General features: G+C 41.7%; 2 protein-coding genes and 1 long non-coding RNA gene across 3 annotated transcripts in view; 2 read left to right on the top strand and 1 right to left on the bottom strand.

The window, feature by feature from the left end:
• Positions 1-861: 861 nt before the first annotated feature.
• Positions 862-7,336, bottom strand: LOC119496870 (IgGFc-binding protein-like). Its single transcript, XM_037784517.1, has 4 exons — positions 7,129-7,336; positions 6,387-6,472; positions 4,519-5,655; positions 862-2,241 (listed from the first exon to the last, which is right to left on the bottom strand). Exons 2-4 carry the CDS (start codon positions 6,433-6,435, stop codon positions 1,832-1,834), a joined length of 1,596 nt encoding a protein of 531 aa, XP_037640445.1. The 5' UTR covers positions 6,436-6,472; positions 7,129-7,336; the 3' UTR covers positions 862-1,831.
• Positions 7,337-8,456: 1,120 nt separating this feature from the next.
• Positions 8,457-13,536, top strand: LOC119496578. Its single transcript, XR_005208748.1, has 5 exons — positions 8,457-8,529; positions 11,268-11,398; positions 11,481-12,071; positions 12,359-12,507; positions 12,569-13,536. It is a non-coding gene; the product is annotated as an uncharacterized LOC119496578 (long non-coding RNA).
• A 2,194-nt stretch (positions 13,537-15,730) lies between these two features.
• Positions 15,731-16,787, top strand: part of LOC119497744 (sodium bicarbonate cotransporter 3-like) — a 45,498-nt gene continuing 44,441 nt past the window's right edge. The window contains exon 1 of the mRNA XM_037786097.1: positions 15,731-15,945. Coding sequence (XP_037642025.1) covers positions 15,901-15,945 — 45 coding nt within the window. The 5' untranslated portion in view covers positions 15,731-15,900. The remainder of the gene's footprint in view (positions 15,946-16,787) is intronic.

The following is a 16,787-nucleotide window of genomic DNA, read 5'->3' as shown; positions in this document are numbered from 1 at the left end:
TGCTGTCTCTCTAACACTAACATTACAATTAATTAGAATTAACAACTTCTTAAAAATGATTAAAAATGTAAATAAAAAAATACTGGAACTATTTTTTGCTGGTATTGTCAGATAAACTGGAGCTCTTACCCTTCAAAATGTCTCTGACTTTAGCAGTTCGAATGTTTAAATGTGTGAAATGTTGTTAGAGGACGTCACATATGATTAAGATGTAATATTTGTTAATGTTTAACCTATTTCTCCAGTAACAGCTGGATGTTGTGGTGTGAAATACTAAAACCTAAAATAACTGTTTCATGCATGGTTTTAAATCATTGATATCATCTGATGCTACGTGTCCACAGCCTCCGTCCTTTTCACGCTTCATCGTCTATGTAAGCAGCCGTGCAATTATTCTGGTAGCGTGGCGGTGTGATTCCAGAGACGGCGTCACGTCGCCAAAGTTGAGATCTCGGCTAATTTATGTAAATCAGGGGCGTCCGGTGCGACTCGCCGCCTCTGGAAACTCTCTAGAAACCTTTAAACTAACTGTTGATCTAAAATAAAGACAGATTCATCATGGATTATTTCTACATAAAATGTTTTCAGAAACACATATCGGTGAACTATTTTAATGAAATAAGAGAAGAAAGTTTCCAAACGAGCCGCCATGTTGGTTCCAGTTTGAATGCTGGGAGCAGCAGCTCATGAGGGAAAGCGTTTGTCCAATCAGGTGTCTAGTGGCAGCCCGTCAAGCGTCCAATGCTGGGAAGCGAGGCGATCCCTCGCCATAAAAAACGCCCCTGTGGACACGTACCTTGACACCTTTACACTGACGCAGTCTCAAATCCTAATTTTAGCAAATAATAAATGTACAGTCAGTATCATCAGAGATTAGATTAAATTTATTAAGACACACAAGTGATGGATATAATGTCCTTTAACCAATCAGATCACAGACTCTGTGTTTAATAATCTACTACATCAACCAATACGAAGCTAAAGCAGTATGTTCATATTCAGTCAGAATCTGACATTTATTTCACCATATTAAATATTATTACACCATATGTATAGTAATGTATAGTAAAGCTACAAAACAAAGACAGAAAACATTCTGTTAAAAATAAGCCAGCTGGTGAGTTCAGGGTTTCCAACCGTCCCGTAACATAAATAATCATCCCGTTATTGGAAACTAAAAGACGTGTACTGATTGGACTGATAGGGGACGCACTTTGTTCTGTATTTTTGAGAATCAATTCACTGTAAGTCAATGTGTTTTTAGTTAGATGTCTGAAGTAAGGTCTGTGGTAAACACAAGCTGAAGAGATTTTAACATTTTGTTCTACGATATAAAATACGTCAGTAAATATCCCTCTGGTGAATTTTAAAAAGTCGGTTGCTAACAAGTGTCTAAATGAGACAACTAAAAGTCATCATGCTGACTCGTCCTCCTTTACAGTCTCGCTGTGTATACCCATACTCATATACAGATGATCACTTCCTGGTGGACTACAAATGTCATCCCTGGAGCTCTCTATAACCCCCACACTCCCACCGAGACCTTGAACCTGGTGTTACATTTTCACAAAAACTCATCAAACCTAATTACTAACAAAACTTCCTAAAGGCGTGGAACGGACCAAACGTTTCTGAACGTTTCTTAAATAATTTGTCGTTCCTCTGGGCAAATCCCAGTTCAGATTTAATCTAAACCTATAATATTATTTAAATAACTTTTAACCAGTGATTTTAATAACATAAATAATATTAGGGCATGGCTACTACATTATGGTTATGGATACGGTTGCGTGTTTCCCTTCCCGTTGCGTCACCCTGCTGGATCGTCCCACTAAATGGGAAGGAAGATGGGCTTGGTGTAGCAGACGGGACGGGCGGCCTTACAGCAGTCCTCGTCGCTCCAGCCAAAGTCCTTGTCCTTTTCCAGACTCATGATGGCACACTGGCCATCGTGCACCGTGCCGGGCTCCCCGTCCTCCCAGTTGGTGTCATTGACCGGAGCCGTGTTGAGCCAGTACCACTCCCCAGACTGGGAGCTCCGACGCATGCCGATCCACACCTCCTTCAGGCTGTCATCGTTGGCCTGGAAGATTTTTTTGGAGACTTGTCTCTGGAGTTGGGCCTCGGGGAAGCTGATCAGCTCCATGGTCTGATCTTTGCAGTACTTCAGGGATTCTCGCCAGCCGTTTGCAACTTCTCCGATTTTTATGACCTCTGGAGACAAGACGCAACCCCTGAAATCTGTTGAGAAAGATGAAACAGAACAAACCAACTGAAATCAGAAGGCATGTTTGATAAGAAACCATTCACTTGTAAATCAGTGGTTTCACTGTGTCTTGTGCATCACTCATCACTCTGCTGAGGCCTGATAGCTTAGCAACGATAAAGCTGGTCATACGCTGTATGATTTTAGAAATATTGTTGTGTACTTCCTACTCCTACTGTGTTGATCGTTTACGATGTAAAGCCAAAGCTCACAATTTATGTGCTCACTCTGTACAATCTGATCATCAGCCACGACCTGAGTGATACCACTGTACGGTCTGATTGTCAGCCACGACCTAAGTGATCCCACTGTACAATCTAATCATCAGCCACGACCTGAGTGATCCCACTGTACAATCTAATCATCAGCCACGACCTGAGTGATCCCACTGTACGGTCCGATCGTCAGCCACGACCTAAGTGATCCCACTGTATGGTCCGATCGTCAGCCACAACCTGAGTGATCACACCAGGAGGACCTCCGCTTGCACAAACTCAGGGTTTTGAGGGTCCAAAAGGAAAAGGAGGAAGTTGAACGCCAGCGGTTAGAAGCTGCCATTCAGCGTGAACAAGAGCAGCAAGAATTCATCAAAGAAAAAGAGAAGGAGATTTTGAAGTTACAGGAGGAGGCGAAGAACTTCATCACTCTGGAGAACTTGGATCAGCGTATAGAAGAAGCTTTATATAGTTTTATACAGTTTTATGTTCCTCTGCTTCCCCTCGCAATTCATCAACCTCTGGAAGAACTTGGCTTTTATGTCTGTTTTCACTATATGGACTTTATTTTCATCCTTTCTATTGTCTTCTCCTCCCACATCTCCCGAGTTTGCTAATGCCTCATAAATTGCCTCCAGATTTTGCGGTCCAGTTGTGTTCATCAACTATGAAGAACAGTTTGCTAGTTTGTAAAAAGTAAATTGCAAAGAAGAACACAAACTTGCGGTCAATTTCTACTGTAGTTTCTATCGTCAGCCACTCGTCAAAAAACCCAAAAGGAAGACGTGGACAGTATGACTTGTCCATTTTGCAGGGAGAATTGGAGGTAAGCCAGCTACGTTTTACTATATCTATTAGCTATTGGCTATTAGCTAGCTACGCTCTGATTACTTTAAAAAAAAGTAGAAAAAGGCGCTGACGTTGGGGAATTGGCTGCTCTGCTTCAACTGTGCGAGAGTCTGTGGACGGACGACCAAAATTTCTGACATGTCCGAAATTCATCCGACCGTCCAAGGGTCAGTCGGGAGTAGTTAATTGGTCCTCGGTCCACCCTATACACCTCACGGGAAACGACGCCTTACGGAGCTGAAATTCGATCCACCTCTACAATGAGTCGTGCGGCTCAAAATTCGGGCCAGAAATGGGCTAAAATCGTACAGTGTATGACCAGCTTAACACGACCGGCGTGCTGTCAAGCTTTGGATTTCCCCACGTTGGAGCAGTGTGCATGTGGCTATAGTGTGTGTAAAGAATGGATTAAACAGTGTTTTTATCAGATACATTGTTAGCATTTCCCAGCTAACTTGCTAATACTATCTCAAGTAGTCACCGAGTGGTACTTCTAAGGCCAAGAAGCTCATCAGCAGCTCATTAGTTTGTGGGGTTACAGGCCCAGTTCACGACTACAACATACACTGTGTCGTGGATGCTATCAGTGCGTTAGGCTAACGTTAGAAGCTCTGTCCTGATGTTTATTGGATGTAGGAAAGTTTAAGCTTTGTTTATACTCGTGTGAGACACCGTGGCATGGGCCTCCATAGATGGCGTGCGCGCTACGAGCATGCACAGAAGCGTTTATGCTCAGCGCTTTGTTCGTCGCAATATGCTCCGAAACGCCAAGAGGTGTACAAACTAAATATTTTGTGGATAAGCAAGAAGTCAACGAGTGGTACCAGAAAGCAAAGTAGGTTGCCTGGCAACAGTAGTAAGCACTAAACACCTAAAGTAAACACATGAAGTGGTGTTCATTTGTGGAGATTATCTTGCTGAAACGTGTCAGTTTCATAAACGTGTGTTTGCCACAGAGATTATTTTATGTAATAATCCAAAACCCAGTTAGTGGAGGGAACTAGGGAGATGATCACTTCCTGTTAGTGGAGGGAACCAGGGAGATGATCACTTCCTGTTAGTGGAGGGAACCAGGGAGATGATCACTTCCTGTTGGACTACAGAAATACGTCATCCCTGCAGCTCTCTATTTGAGGGTGTAGGTCGTAGTGTAAATGTGTGGCTCATGTTCATGGTGCAGCTCCATACCTGGGCTTTTACTGATGATGGCCGCCGGGTTCCCAAATGAAGCACTTCCCTTTGTTCCCACAAAGTAGACGGCCATTTTGGAGGAACCGTGCCAGATGACGCTCTTGTCCGACGCCAGTCCAACGAGTGTTGAGACATACTCTGTCCCTTTCAGCTTCTGCCAATCTGGATTCTCCAAAGGAACACTTCCAACATGAACACCATCAGTGAGATCCTGGTGGACCACGATCAAGGCGGAGCTCTCCGTGTCTGGGATGGAGTTGACGACGTAACACGCGGCGAAGTCCGTCTCTGGGATCAGAGTGAGGAGTAAGCCCGGACGATAGAAGATGGCTGTGCCAGCGATCTCGACCAGCGGAGAGTCCGGGTCGAAGGGCTTTACTTTGGTGGATTGTTTGTCTGACAGAAGTACAAATGATTCACCTTCAATATTCTTGGCCAGAATAGGAGGGATGTAGAACTTCAGCTTCTCTTCTGTGGCTGGCGGCAGCATGGCGTACAGCTGCCCACAAGTGCAGTTGTGCTGGATGGCGCAAGTGTGACCGAAGAGGACTGCCACCGGCTCGTTGGCTTTGACAGTTCGCAATGCCTTATCTTCTTTTACCCAGATCTGGTTGGGCTTAAGAGAAACTTCTTCGGTCTCGATACCTTCAACAGTTACCTTGTTTTCTTTGTCCCCGTTGATGATAATGAGTTTGAATGGACCTCGTTCAGGTACATCTGGTGTGACTATGTCCGCAGGGAGAGTGGTTCCTTGGATCTTGGGTACCGGCGGGATGAGGTACTCTGTGCCCAGTTTGTTAGTGGGTAAAACCAGAGCAGTCTGCACACTGTTGTGTTTAAGATGGATGGCATGGACGGTGATCTGCTTGTTGCTGATAATTTGGACACTATGGTCAGAGACTCCTGTCTTCCAGAGCTCCAGTCTTGTATCAGATATGTACTCCTTAGACTCTCCTTCGTTCAGTATCGGGTTTGTGGAACTGTAGGTAGACGATTTGATGTTGACCTCAGTGTCGTCATACAGGGCAGTGATCTGGACCTTGTTTTGGGGCCGAACAGGATGATAGTGGGCGATGTTCTCCGGAAAAGCAACAGTGAATTTCAGACCAGTGCTGTTTTCTGGTGGAGTGAATTCTGGGAAAGAAAGAAAAAATCTGAATCTGAAGCAAAAACTCAAACCCTCACTCATATTTATCTAAAAGGAAAACTCCACTAAGCAACATTTTCTATTTTTTACGTCATTACACCTCAATGTCATTTAATTCAGAGACATGAGGATGGGATAGTGCAATACGACGTAACATGTTATAATACAGCCTGTAATTCACAGTGTAATCAGGCACCAATAACATATTTACCGGTTCCTACTGGTACTTAAATGAAGGTACAGTGGAAGAAAACTGTACAGCCAGAGCCAGGCAAGGAACGAGGGAATAACGACTGGGCATTTTAGAGAAAAACAGAACTAAATTATACTCTTAAGTAGATTTCTAAATAATGGGTACCTACAGGGTACAATAGTACTAATACAGTAATATTATTAACATTATTAACATTATTACTGATACATTAACATTATTAACATTATCACTAATACATTAACAATATTAACATTATTAATAATACATTAACATTGTTAACATTATCACTAATACATTAACATTATTACTAACACATTATTAACATTATTAAATCTGGAACCATCAAATGGTTTTACATGAAAAATGACTTCAACCGTCAAAATAGTTTCACACTATTTTTTCGAAATGTGGATAGTTTAATTTATGACAAAAAAATATCACATTCTATAAGTTAAAGTACGTCAGATGTGTACTTGAGCGCAGTACGTAGTTACTGTGTTTTACCTGAGTAGACTGCAGCCAGCAGCAGCAACAGGAGCAGCAGAGGACTCATGGTGGAACCAGGATCAGCACTGAGTCTGAGTCTTTACCTGGAATCAATCCACCGGTGTTAAAACATCAGATTCACATGTTTCATACTTAACTGTGAACTCTTTTCTCTTTTCAACACCGGACTCTTTCACAAAGCTTCACTTTAAGTTTGTTTGACATTATTTCTCACTTTGAAGGGAAAGATTGTCATTCTTTGACATTTTGTAGTTTAAATAATAAATTCACTCAGTGTAGTAATGAAAGGTGTAAAACTAAAAGAGGCATTAAGAATAGACAGCAGAGTAGCAGAAGGTGTGACCTGTCAGATTCACACTGATCTAGAGTAGTAAAGGTTGACCTGTCACCTGTCACATTCACACTGATCTAGAGTAGTAAAGGTGTGACCCGTCACCTGTCAGATTCACACTGATCTAGAGTAGTAAAGGTGTGACCCGTCACCTATCTCATTCACACTAATCTACAATAATAAAGGTGTGACCTGTCACCTGTCACATTCACACTGATCTAAAGGTTGACCCGTCACCTGTCAGATTCACACTGATCTAGAGTAGTAAAGGTTGACCTGTCACTGATTTAGTTTCTGCCTTCAGTCGCTTGTTTATAGCTAAAAACTCAAATCTTTAACGATCTAATCTTCCTGATCTGCAACAAACAGTCAAACTTAATCATTTTCTATGTTTGAGATGAAACTCACCTGATACTCAGTCTTCACCTTCATCGACTGTTTCCTGATTCACCTCCTCCTCCACCTCTTCCTTCTCTTCCTCTCCTTCATTTGACTGACAAACACGACAGGATTTGGAAGATGTTTGCATATGCACATCAGTAGGAGGAGAAGAGGGAGGAGGAGGAGGAGGAGGAGGAGGAGGATGAAGATGAAGAGAGCGAAGAGGAGAGGGAGGAGGAGAGGGAGGAGGAGGAGAAGGAGGAGGAGGATGAAGATGAAGAGAGGAGGAGGAGGAGGAAGAGGAGGAGAGGGAAGAGGAGAAGGAGGAGGAGGAGGAGGAGGAGGAGAGGAGGAGGAGGAGGAGGAGAAGGAGGAGGAGGAGGAGAGGAAAAGAGGGAAAAGGAGAGGGAGGAGAGGAAGAAGGAGGAGGAAGAGGAGGAGGAGGAGGAGGAGGAGGAGGAGAGGAGGAGGATGAAGATGAAGAGAGGAAAGAGGAGAGGGAGGAGGAGGAGAAGGATGAAGATGAAGAGAGGGAAGAGGAGAGGGAGGAGGAGGAGGAGGAAGAAGAAGAGGGAAGAAGAAGAGGAGGAGCAGGAGGAGGAAGAGGAGAGGGAAGAAGAGGAGGAGGAGGAAGAGGAGAGGGAAGAAGAAGAGGAGGAGAAGGAGGAGGAAGAGGAGAGGAAAGAAGAGGAGGAGGAGAAGGAGGAGGAAGAGGAGAGGGGAGGAGGAGGAGGAGGAAGAAGAAGAGGGAAGAAGAAGAGGAGGAGCAGGAGGAGGAAGAGGAGAGGGAAGAAGAGGAGGAGGAGGAGGAGGAGGAGGAAGAGGAGAGGGAAGAAGAAGAGGAGTAGCAGGAGGAGGAAGAGGAGAGGGAAGAAGAGGAGGAGGAGGAAGAGGAGAGGGAAGAAGAAGAGGAGGAGCAGGAGGAGGAAGAAGAAGAGGGAGGTGTCAGGCTGGTTGTTTTGTTGTCTCCTGATGTGATCTGGTGTCAGTTTGTCAGTCAAATCAGTCCTCAGAGCTTCATGTTCAGTTTCTGTTTGTTTGTGTTTCAACATCAGTTTCAATCAGAAAACAACAGAAAACATCTGAAATGAACATTGTGGAAGTTTTAGAAAGTGGGGACACTTTCTGAAAATAAATCATTTTAGACATTTTTGGAAAATGAGGACAGTTTTAGAGAGCGGGGACATTTTAGGACATTTTAGGGAAAGTGAGGACATTTCGTCTTGTCTCTCTAGATTAGAGGTCAGGTCAGGAGCCGAGGAAGGAGAGTCCTCACAAGTATAGAACTATTAAATATTGTCTTTAAACACACTGAACACGTGTGTGTGTGTGTGTCTCTAATATTGACATCATTTAGCACCGCCCTCCTGATGACATCACTCTGTCTCTCTGTAGAACAGAAGCAGCAACATGGCAACCTTCGTCTCTGTGAGTAGATCAGACTTTATTCATGTTTAATGTTGTGATGATGATGATGATGATGATGATGATGATGATGATGATGATGATGATAGTTTGACTTTAACTCACAGCAGAGATCATCAGGGATGTTTAGATCATGTAGATGTCTTTAGTCTACAGTATATTTCTAATTATCAATCATAGTTATATTTATCAGGTAACGTCAGTAATAGAAACAATCGGGTTAAATTAATCCTGACAGTGTTAATAATCAATAATCTATCTATAATAATCTATAATAATCCATCTATAATAATCTATATAATCCATCTATAATAATCTATAATAATCTATCTATAATCATTCATCTATAATAATCTATCTATAATCATCCATCTATAACACACTAAAGTGAAATAAAAAAGAAGAAATAAAGAGAGAGAGCATCTGTGTCACTATAATAATATAATAAGCCATTTCTAGTAATCGATATACTACTATATTCATTCAGTGTATTTTTAATGTCAGAACAAAGTAAAAATCAAATAAATTATCAGGAAATGGAAGACTAATTAGTTTAAAGATGTTTTATAAAGACAGATGGAGAGTTAAAGAGTTAAAGGAGGTCTAATGGTCTAATTAGAGCAGAAGTAGGTCTGGACCCTGGGGGGACCGGGCCCCGGAGGACTCAGCGCTCCATTTATATCCAACGACCTGAAACACTGAAGCTGCTCTCAGATCAGCTGGAGAACTACAGTCTGCTGCAATACATCCTGCTGCTGGGTCCGTCTCTCTATACGGTCTGACTTCCTGTCTGTGTCCCTCAGCTCTCATTGGTTCCTACTGAAGACACTAATATAGAGACTAGTACTATATAATATAGTACTATACTATAGAGAAGAGTACTTCTACTGTAGTTTCTATCAGACAGGAGTACTTCTACTGTAGTTTCTATCAGACGGGAGTACTTCTACTGTAGTTTCTATCAGAGAGGAGTACTTCTACTGTAGTTTCTATCAGAGAGGAGTACTTCTACTGTAGTTTCTATCAGACGGGAGTACTTCTACTGTAGTTTTTATCAGAGAGGAGTACTTACACTGTAGTTTCTATCAGACGGGAGTACTTCTACTGTAGTTTCTATCAGACGGGAGTACTTCTACTGTAGTTTCTATCAGACGGGAGTACTTCTACTGTAGTTTCTATCAGAGGGGAGTACTTCTACTGTAGTTTCTATCAGACGGGAGTACTTCTACTGTAGTTTCTATCAGAGAGGAGTACTTCTACTGTAGTTTCTATCAGACGGGAGTACTTCTACTGTAGTTTCTATCAGAGGGGAGTACTTCTACTGTAGTTTCTATCAGACGGGAGTACTTCTACTGTAGTTTCTATCAGAGGGGAGTACTTCTACTGTAGTTTCTATCAGACGGGAGTACTTCTACTGTAGTTTCTATCAGAGGGGAGTACTTCTACTGTAGTTTTTATCAGAGAGGAGTACTTACACTGTAGTTTCTATCAGACGGGAGTACTTCTACTGTAGTTTCTATCAGACGGGAGTACTTCTACTGTAGTTTCTATCAGACGGGAGTACTTCTACTGTAGTTTCTATCAGAGGGGAGTACTTCTACTGTAGTTTCTATCAGACGGGAGTACTTCTACTGTAGTTTCTATCAGACGGGAGTACTTCTACTGTAGTTTCTGTCAGAGAGGAGTACTTCTACTGTAGTTTCTATCAGACGGGAGTACTTCTACTGTAGTTTCTATCAGAGGGGAGTACTTCTACTGTAGTTTCTATCAGAGAGGAGTACTTCTACTGTAGTTTCTATCAGACGGGAGTACTTCTACTGTAGTTTCTATCAGAGGGGAGTACTTCTACTGTAGTTTCTATCAGACGGGAGTACTTCTACTGTAGTTTCTATCAGAGGGGAGTACTTCTACTGTAGTTTCTATCAGACAGGAGTACTTCTACTGTAGTTTCTATCAGACGGGAGTACTTCTACTGTAGTTTCTATCAGACGGGAGTACTTCTACTGTAGTTTCTATCAGACAGGAGTACTTCTACTGTAGTTTCTATCAGACGGGAGTACTTCTACTGTAGTTTCTATCAGACGGGAGTACTTCTACTGTAGTTTCTATCAGACGGGAGTACTTCTACTGTAGTTTCTATCAGACGGGAGTACTTCTACTGTAGTTTCTATCAGACGGGAGTACTTCTACTGTAGTTTCTATCAGACGGGAGTACTTACACTGTAGTTTCTATCAGACGGGAGTACTTCTACTGTAGTTTCTATCAGACGGGAGTACTTCTACTGTAGTTTCTATCAGACGGGAGTACTTCTACTGTAGTTTCTATCAGACGGGAGTACTTCTACTGTAGTTTCTATCAGACAGGGAGTACTTCTACTGTAGTTTCTATCAGACAGGAGTACTTCTACTGTAGTTTCTATCAGACGAGGAGTAAGCTTCCTACTGTAGTTTCTATCAGACGGGAGTACTTCTACTGTAGTTTCTATCAGACGGGAGTACTTCTACTGTAGTTTCTATCAGACGGGAGTACTTCTACTGTAGTTTCTATCAGACGGGAGTACTTCTACTGTAGTTTCTATCAGACGGGAGTACTTCTACTGTAGTTTCTATCAGACAGGAGTACTTCTACTGTAGTTTCTATCAGACAGGAGTACTTCTACTGTAGTTTCTATCAGACAGGAGTACTACTGTATTCCAGTTAACTCCTGGTGTTAACGGACCGTTCTTCTTCTGTGGTCCAGCTGGCGACGTGTCCTCACTTTCCCGCGGTGACGTCCCGTCGTGGTCTTGTCTACAGAGACTCTCTGTCGGTCCCGGGGGGCTTCCATCGACCCCCCACCACCAGGCTGCAGGTCCACAGCAGACCCACCAGGTAACATGTCTTCGTCTGTACCATAAGTCCTCTGTGAGATCAAACATGTTAACCCCTTCATCACCACCTGCCTGCCTCACAGACCTCACCTCCCACAATGCATCACTCTGGCTGGCTCCAAGCCGCCGGGCGGTATGAAGCACCTGGTCCTGACTCACCTGAGGAAGCTGCTGATGCTGAGCTCCGCCCAGCAGAGAGTCCTCCACCTGCCGGTCTGACGCCTCCACCAGCTGACGGTGATGATGAGCTGATCTGAGAGCTGCTGGACCATCGGAGGGCGCCGCAGAGGTTCAGATAGGCAGAGGTCAGACTGACCCTGAGTCAGTTTATATTCTGACCATGAATAAAAGACGAACGGACGACTGAAGGTGGAACGAAGCGTTATAATGCTTCATATTTATATTAACGTTAATACCTGAACACCAACATCAGAGTAGAGGAGGAAGTACTCCCATTACTTTAGTAAACGTACCGATACCACACTATAGAAATACTCTGTCACAGTAAAAGTACTAATACCACACTATAGAAATACTCTGTTACAGTTAAAGTACTTATACAACACTATAGAAATACTCTGTTACAGTAAAAGTACTAATACCACACTATAGAAATACTCTGTTACAGTAAAAGTACTAATACAACACTATAGAAATACTCTGTTACAGTGAAAGTACTAATACAACACTATAGAAATACTCTGTTACAGTGAAAGTACTAATACCACACTATAGAAATACTCTGTTACAGTGAAAGTACTAATACAACACTATAGAAATACTCTGTTACAGTGAAAGTACTTATACCGCACAGTAGAAATACTCTATTACAGTAAAAGTACTTATACCACACTATATAAATACTCTGTTAGAGTAGAAGTACTAATACCACACACTATAAATACTCTGTTAGAATAGAAGTACTAATACCACACCATAGAAATACTCTGTTACAGTAAAGGTACTAATACCACACTATAGAAATACTCTGTTACAGTGAAAGTACTAATACAACACTATAGAAATACACTGTTACAGTAAAAGTACTAATGCCACACTATAGAAATACTCTGTTACAGTAAAAGTACTAATACAACACTATAGAAATAAGTACTAATACCACACTATAGAAATACTCTGTTACAGTAAAAGTACTAATACCACACTATAGAAATACTCTGTTACAGTAAAAGTACTTATACAACACTATAGAAATACTCTGTTACAGTAAAAGTACTAATACCACACTATAGAAATACTCTGTTACAGTAAAAGTACTTATACAACACTATAGAAATACTCAGTTACTGTAAAAATACTAATACTACAGTGATTTGGAAAATAATGAGAAATGACATATTTTGTGGTTTTGTTTGTACTTGTTGAATATTGAAATCTTTTTGCAGTGTAGATATAAAATGTATATATAAAGATAATTATTATTATTATAGAAGTTATTACATTTAAGCATCAGAACACATAAAACAAATATTAGATGTTTTTTAGTATTATTAATAGTGTTTGTACTATGTTGTCTTATGTCACTGATACAGTTTACTGTATAGAAATACAATTTTGACCCATCAAATGAAAAGTGGCTGTGTGCAGAGATTCAGAAGAATGGAACCAGTTTAGTGTCCCAACTGGTTTCTGGTTTCAACTGCCTGGTGTGTTTTGATAGAAATGTTATTTTCCATCCACTTTACTGACAAACTGAAACATGTAACTGCAGTTTGCTCTTCATATGCATATTCATATTATAGAAGAAGATCATCTTTATTTTGACAGCATGTTCATGTCAGCAGATTAATATATTAGTGCTGGACCTCCTTAATGAAGAACAATAGAGTGGATGGTGTTATGTAACACGCAGCAGGTCAAAGTTCGTCTGAAATATTAATTAGAAAGCAGTACGGAGCCTCGTCTCCTGCCGACAGCTCACTGCTTAATCTGTTAATCTGCTCACTTAATGAAAACCAGCCAGACTGGAGCTGCTTTCAACTTCAACCCAGCAGGGAAAGACCAGTTTATATATATACAGTATATATATATACACACAAATATATATATATATACTGTATATATACATAAGCAATATAACAATGTATAATAACGATAATAAACAATATACAACAATGAGTCGATCAACAGTAAATTTATCACAAAAATGTTGATAAGCTATCTATCTATATCTATATAGATCTATATAGATATAGATACTGTATATACAGTATATAGATATATATATCAACAATCTGCACATATGATGATACAGTATTACAGATTAATGTTTTCTTTTTAGACAGTACCCCCCAAACAATCCCAATCTAGAATAAAATAAAAGGACAACTGGTAATAAATACCCAGAATCATAATGTCAACATAACCTGAAGCATTGACTCCATTTATCATTTTAGTTCATTTTTAAGCAAAAACACCTGAAATCCACTAATGTAAGTTTCTTAATTTGAATATTTGCTGGTTTTCTTTGTCACCTACATGTTATAGTCATTATTAGAATATATCTCACATTTTATACACCAAGCAATTAATTGATTAATCAAGAAAACAATTGGCAGAAATTATCAATAAAACAATGATCATTAGTTGCAGCACTAATTATGAGAAACGTTCTCATACTTATGAGGTGATAAGTCATATTTATGGCAGTAATGTAAAAGGTAAAAACAAAAAAAGTAATTTTAGAGATTTTAAATAACTGCTAATAGAATATGAAACCAGCTCATGTGTTATTTCCGTGAGGAGAAAGCATTGAATAAAGGAGTGTGAGGGGAGCCAGAGGCCTCTGGGCTGCTTTGTGGGAACAACAATGACTTTAGTGTAATGAAATAATCTGTCAGGATTACAGCAGCAGGAGGAAACACCAAAAAACATGGAGCTGCTAATCACAGATAAGCTGTTCAAAAGGTCATTTTACTGAGAAACTCTTTCATGTGTCTCCTCCAACATGATTTAGTCCCTTTTTAACAATTATTATTTAGTTTTCCATCGTCAACTGAAAAGTCTCTCTGTGGTTCCCACAGGAGGAGGACTGTGGTGCATTCAGGGTCTGTCTCATAGAGCGGGAAAATCACTTCCCTGCTCGTCATAAACTTATTGATACGATATTCATCTCTTTCACATTGTCTGTGTTTGTTTGATTTTCCTCCAACCTGCCTCATCTACGTCTGCTTCACTTTGTCATGTCCTACGTTTCCCACAATGCCTTTTGATATACTTTACTGAGTTGTTCTAGTAGAGGAGACTCTGTGTACATCAACAGACATCTCTGATAGTGATGAACCTGAAGAGAATTATCAGTACCTGCTCAGGTACTCTGTTCACTACCTGCTCAGGTACTCTGTTCACTACCTGCTCAGATACTCTGTTCACTACCTGCTCAGGTGCTATGTTCACTACCTGCTCAGATACTCTGTTCACTACCTGCTCAGGTACTCTGTTCACTACCTGCTCAGGTACTCTGTTCACTACCTGCTCAGATACTCTGTTCACTACCTGCTCAGGTACTCTGTTCACTACCTGCTCAGATACTCTGTTCACTACCTGCTCAGGTACTCTGTGTACTACCTGCTCAGGTACTCTGTTCACTACCTGCTCAGGTACTCTGTTACCTACCTGTTCAGGTACTCTGTTCACTACCTGCTCAGGTACTCTGTTCACTACCTGCTCAGATACTCTGTTCACTATCTGCTCAGGTGCTATGTTCACTACCTGCTCAGGTACTCTGTTACCTACCTGTTCAGGTACTCTGTTCACTACCTGCTCAGGTACTCTGTTACCTACCTGTTCAGGTACTCTGTTCACTACCTGCTCAGGTACTCTGTTACCTACCTGTTCAGGTACTCTGTTCACTACCTGCTCAGGTACTCTGTTCACTACCTGCTCAGGTACTCTGTTACCTACCTGTTCAGGTACTCTGTTCACTACCTGCTCAGGTACTCTGTTCACTACCTGTTCAAGTACTCTGTTCACTACCTGCTCAGATACTCTGTTTACTACCTGCTCAGGTACTCTGTTCACTACCTGTTCAGGTACTCTGTTCACTGCTCAGGTACTCTGTTACCTACCTGTTCAGGTACTCTGTTCACTGCTCAGGTACTCTGTTCACTGCTCAGGTACTCTGTTCACTGCCTGTTCCGGTACTCTGCTCACTCATAATATATTATAAAATAATTAATAATAAAGTTATTTAATTAGTGATAAAGTTATTTAATTATCACTAACAATAGACGGTTTAGCTCCGCCCACTGCCCTTTCTGGCCCGGGGATTGGTGGAAGCAAACCGATCGCTGCCACGTCATCGGATGTCTCAGCTGTCAGTCAGCAGGAGGCGGGCTCTGCAGCGTGAGTTAAATGTTGCTCCAGACAGTTATAAAGTGTTGAAAGAGGAGAAGAAGAGGAACCGGTGGTGAGCTAACGAAGCTGATGAAGCAGCAGCCCGGCGGGGAGAAGAAGAGGAGTATCTAGCAGCGTGTTGTGTAGATGGAGGAAGAGCACAGCGAGCAGATGAGACCGCTCCTCCGCTCGGTAAGTACCCCGGTAGAGGAGCTGTTAGCCGGCGGCTAGCGCCCCCTCAGCGGGCTGACCACCAGCCGGAGCCTGAGCACACAAACTGGACACTTTCTCATAACATAGTGTCAGAAATAAACACGTGTTTTAAACCGAACAGTTTAAAGTGTCCGGTAGTTACCGGAGAAGCTGAAACAGCGGCTGGAAACCGACTGCTTTTGTTTCTAAGAGACCACGCTGATGCCAGGAAGTGAAGTAACGATGCGCGTCCGTTTCTCCTCAGAAGTGAACCGTGCGGAACCCCGTTAGAAAAAGTGGTGATTCTTGCTACCGACGCTCCCATCACATCTGTGTCGGTGTTGAAATAGTTTTAAAACCAGAATCTGACTCGTAAAGAGCTGCTCTTCCATTCGGCATGACTTGCATCCACCCAGCGGTTCTCCTTCATATAATATCTCAGTTTTTCTTGTTTGCTTGGCGACCATTCCCATCACTCCCTACCGCCGGAACACACCGCTCTGGGTGGTGGCGGAGAATAGTTTGGCTTATTATCAAAGTACGTTTTTGATATGAATGCGGACAGATGTCACTCCTGTTTACATGCCGGATATGAGATTTATCTGTATTTAATCCCGAACAATGATTTAATTTGTCGTACAACGTACGCAGTTTGCGCGGTAAGCACAAATACATTAAATTAGCAAGTTAATGAATGGAGTTTGGTCTAGGCTGTTGTTAATAATATCACTTGTTTCTTTTGTGTAAGTGGTTGGAAATAAGGGTGTTTGAGTATCTTAAGCCTCATCATCATCATCAGCGTGTTGTCCGTGATGAAGGCGGTATGAGACAAGTGTGTGTTG

This window comes from Sebastes umbrosus, chromosome 11 (genome assembly GCF_015220745.1).
Source record: "Sebastes umbrosus isolate fSebUmb1 chromosome 11, fSebUmb1.pri, whole genome shotgun sequence".
NCBI lineage: Eukaryota > Metazoa > Chordata > Actinopteri > Perciformes > Sebastidae > Sebastes > Sebastes umbrosus.
Note: the sequence above shows the minus strand (reverse complement) of the source record. Positions and strands in the feature narration are given on the sequence as shown.

What these genes read in the sequence shown, in the direction of transcription:
- LOC119496870 (XM_037784517.1), bottom strand. Translation starts at nt 6,435, where the DNA reads ATGAGTCCTCTGCTGCTCCTGTTGCTGCTGCTGGCTGCAGTCTACTCA. An exon ending in GCTGGCTGCAGTCTACTCAG is followed by an intron (nt 5,656 to 6,386) that starts GTAAAACACAGT and finishes TTTCTTTCCCAG; the next exon opens with AATTCACTCCACCAGAAAAC. An exon ending in CATCATCAGTAAAAGCCCAG is followed by an intron (nt 2,242 to 4,518) that starts GTATGGAGCTGC and finishes CTTTCTCAACAG; the next exon opens with ATTTCAGGGGTTGCGTCTTG.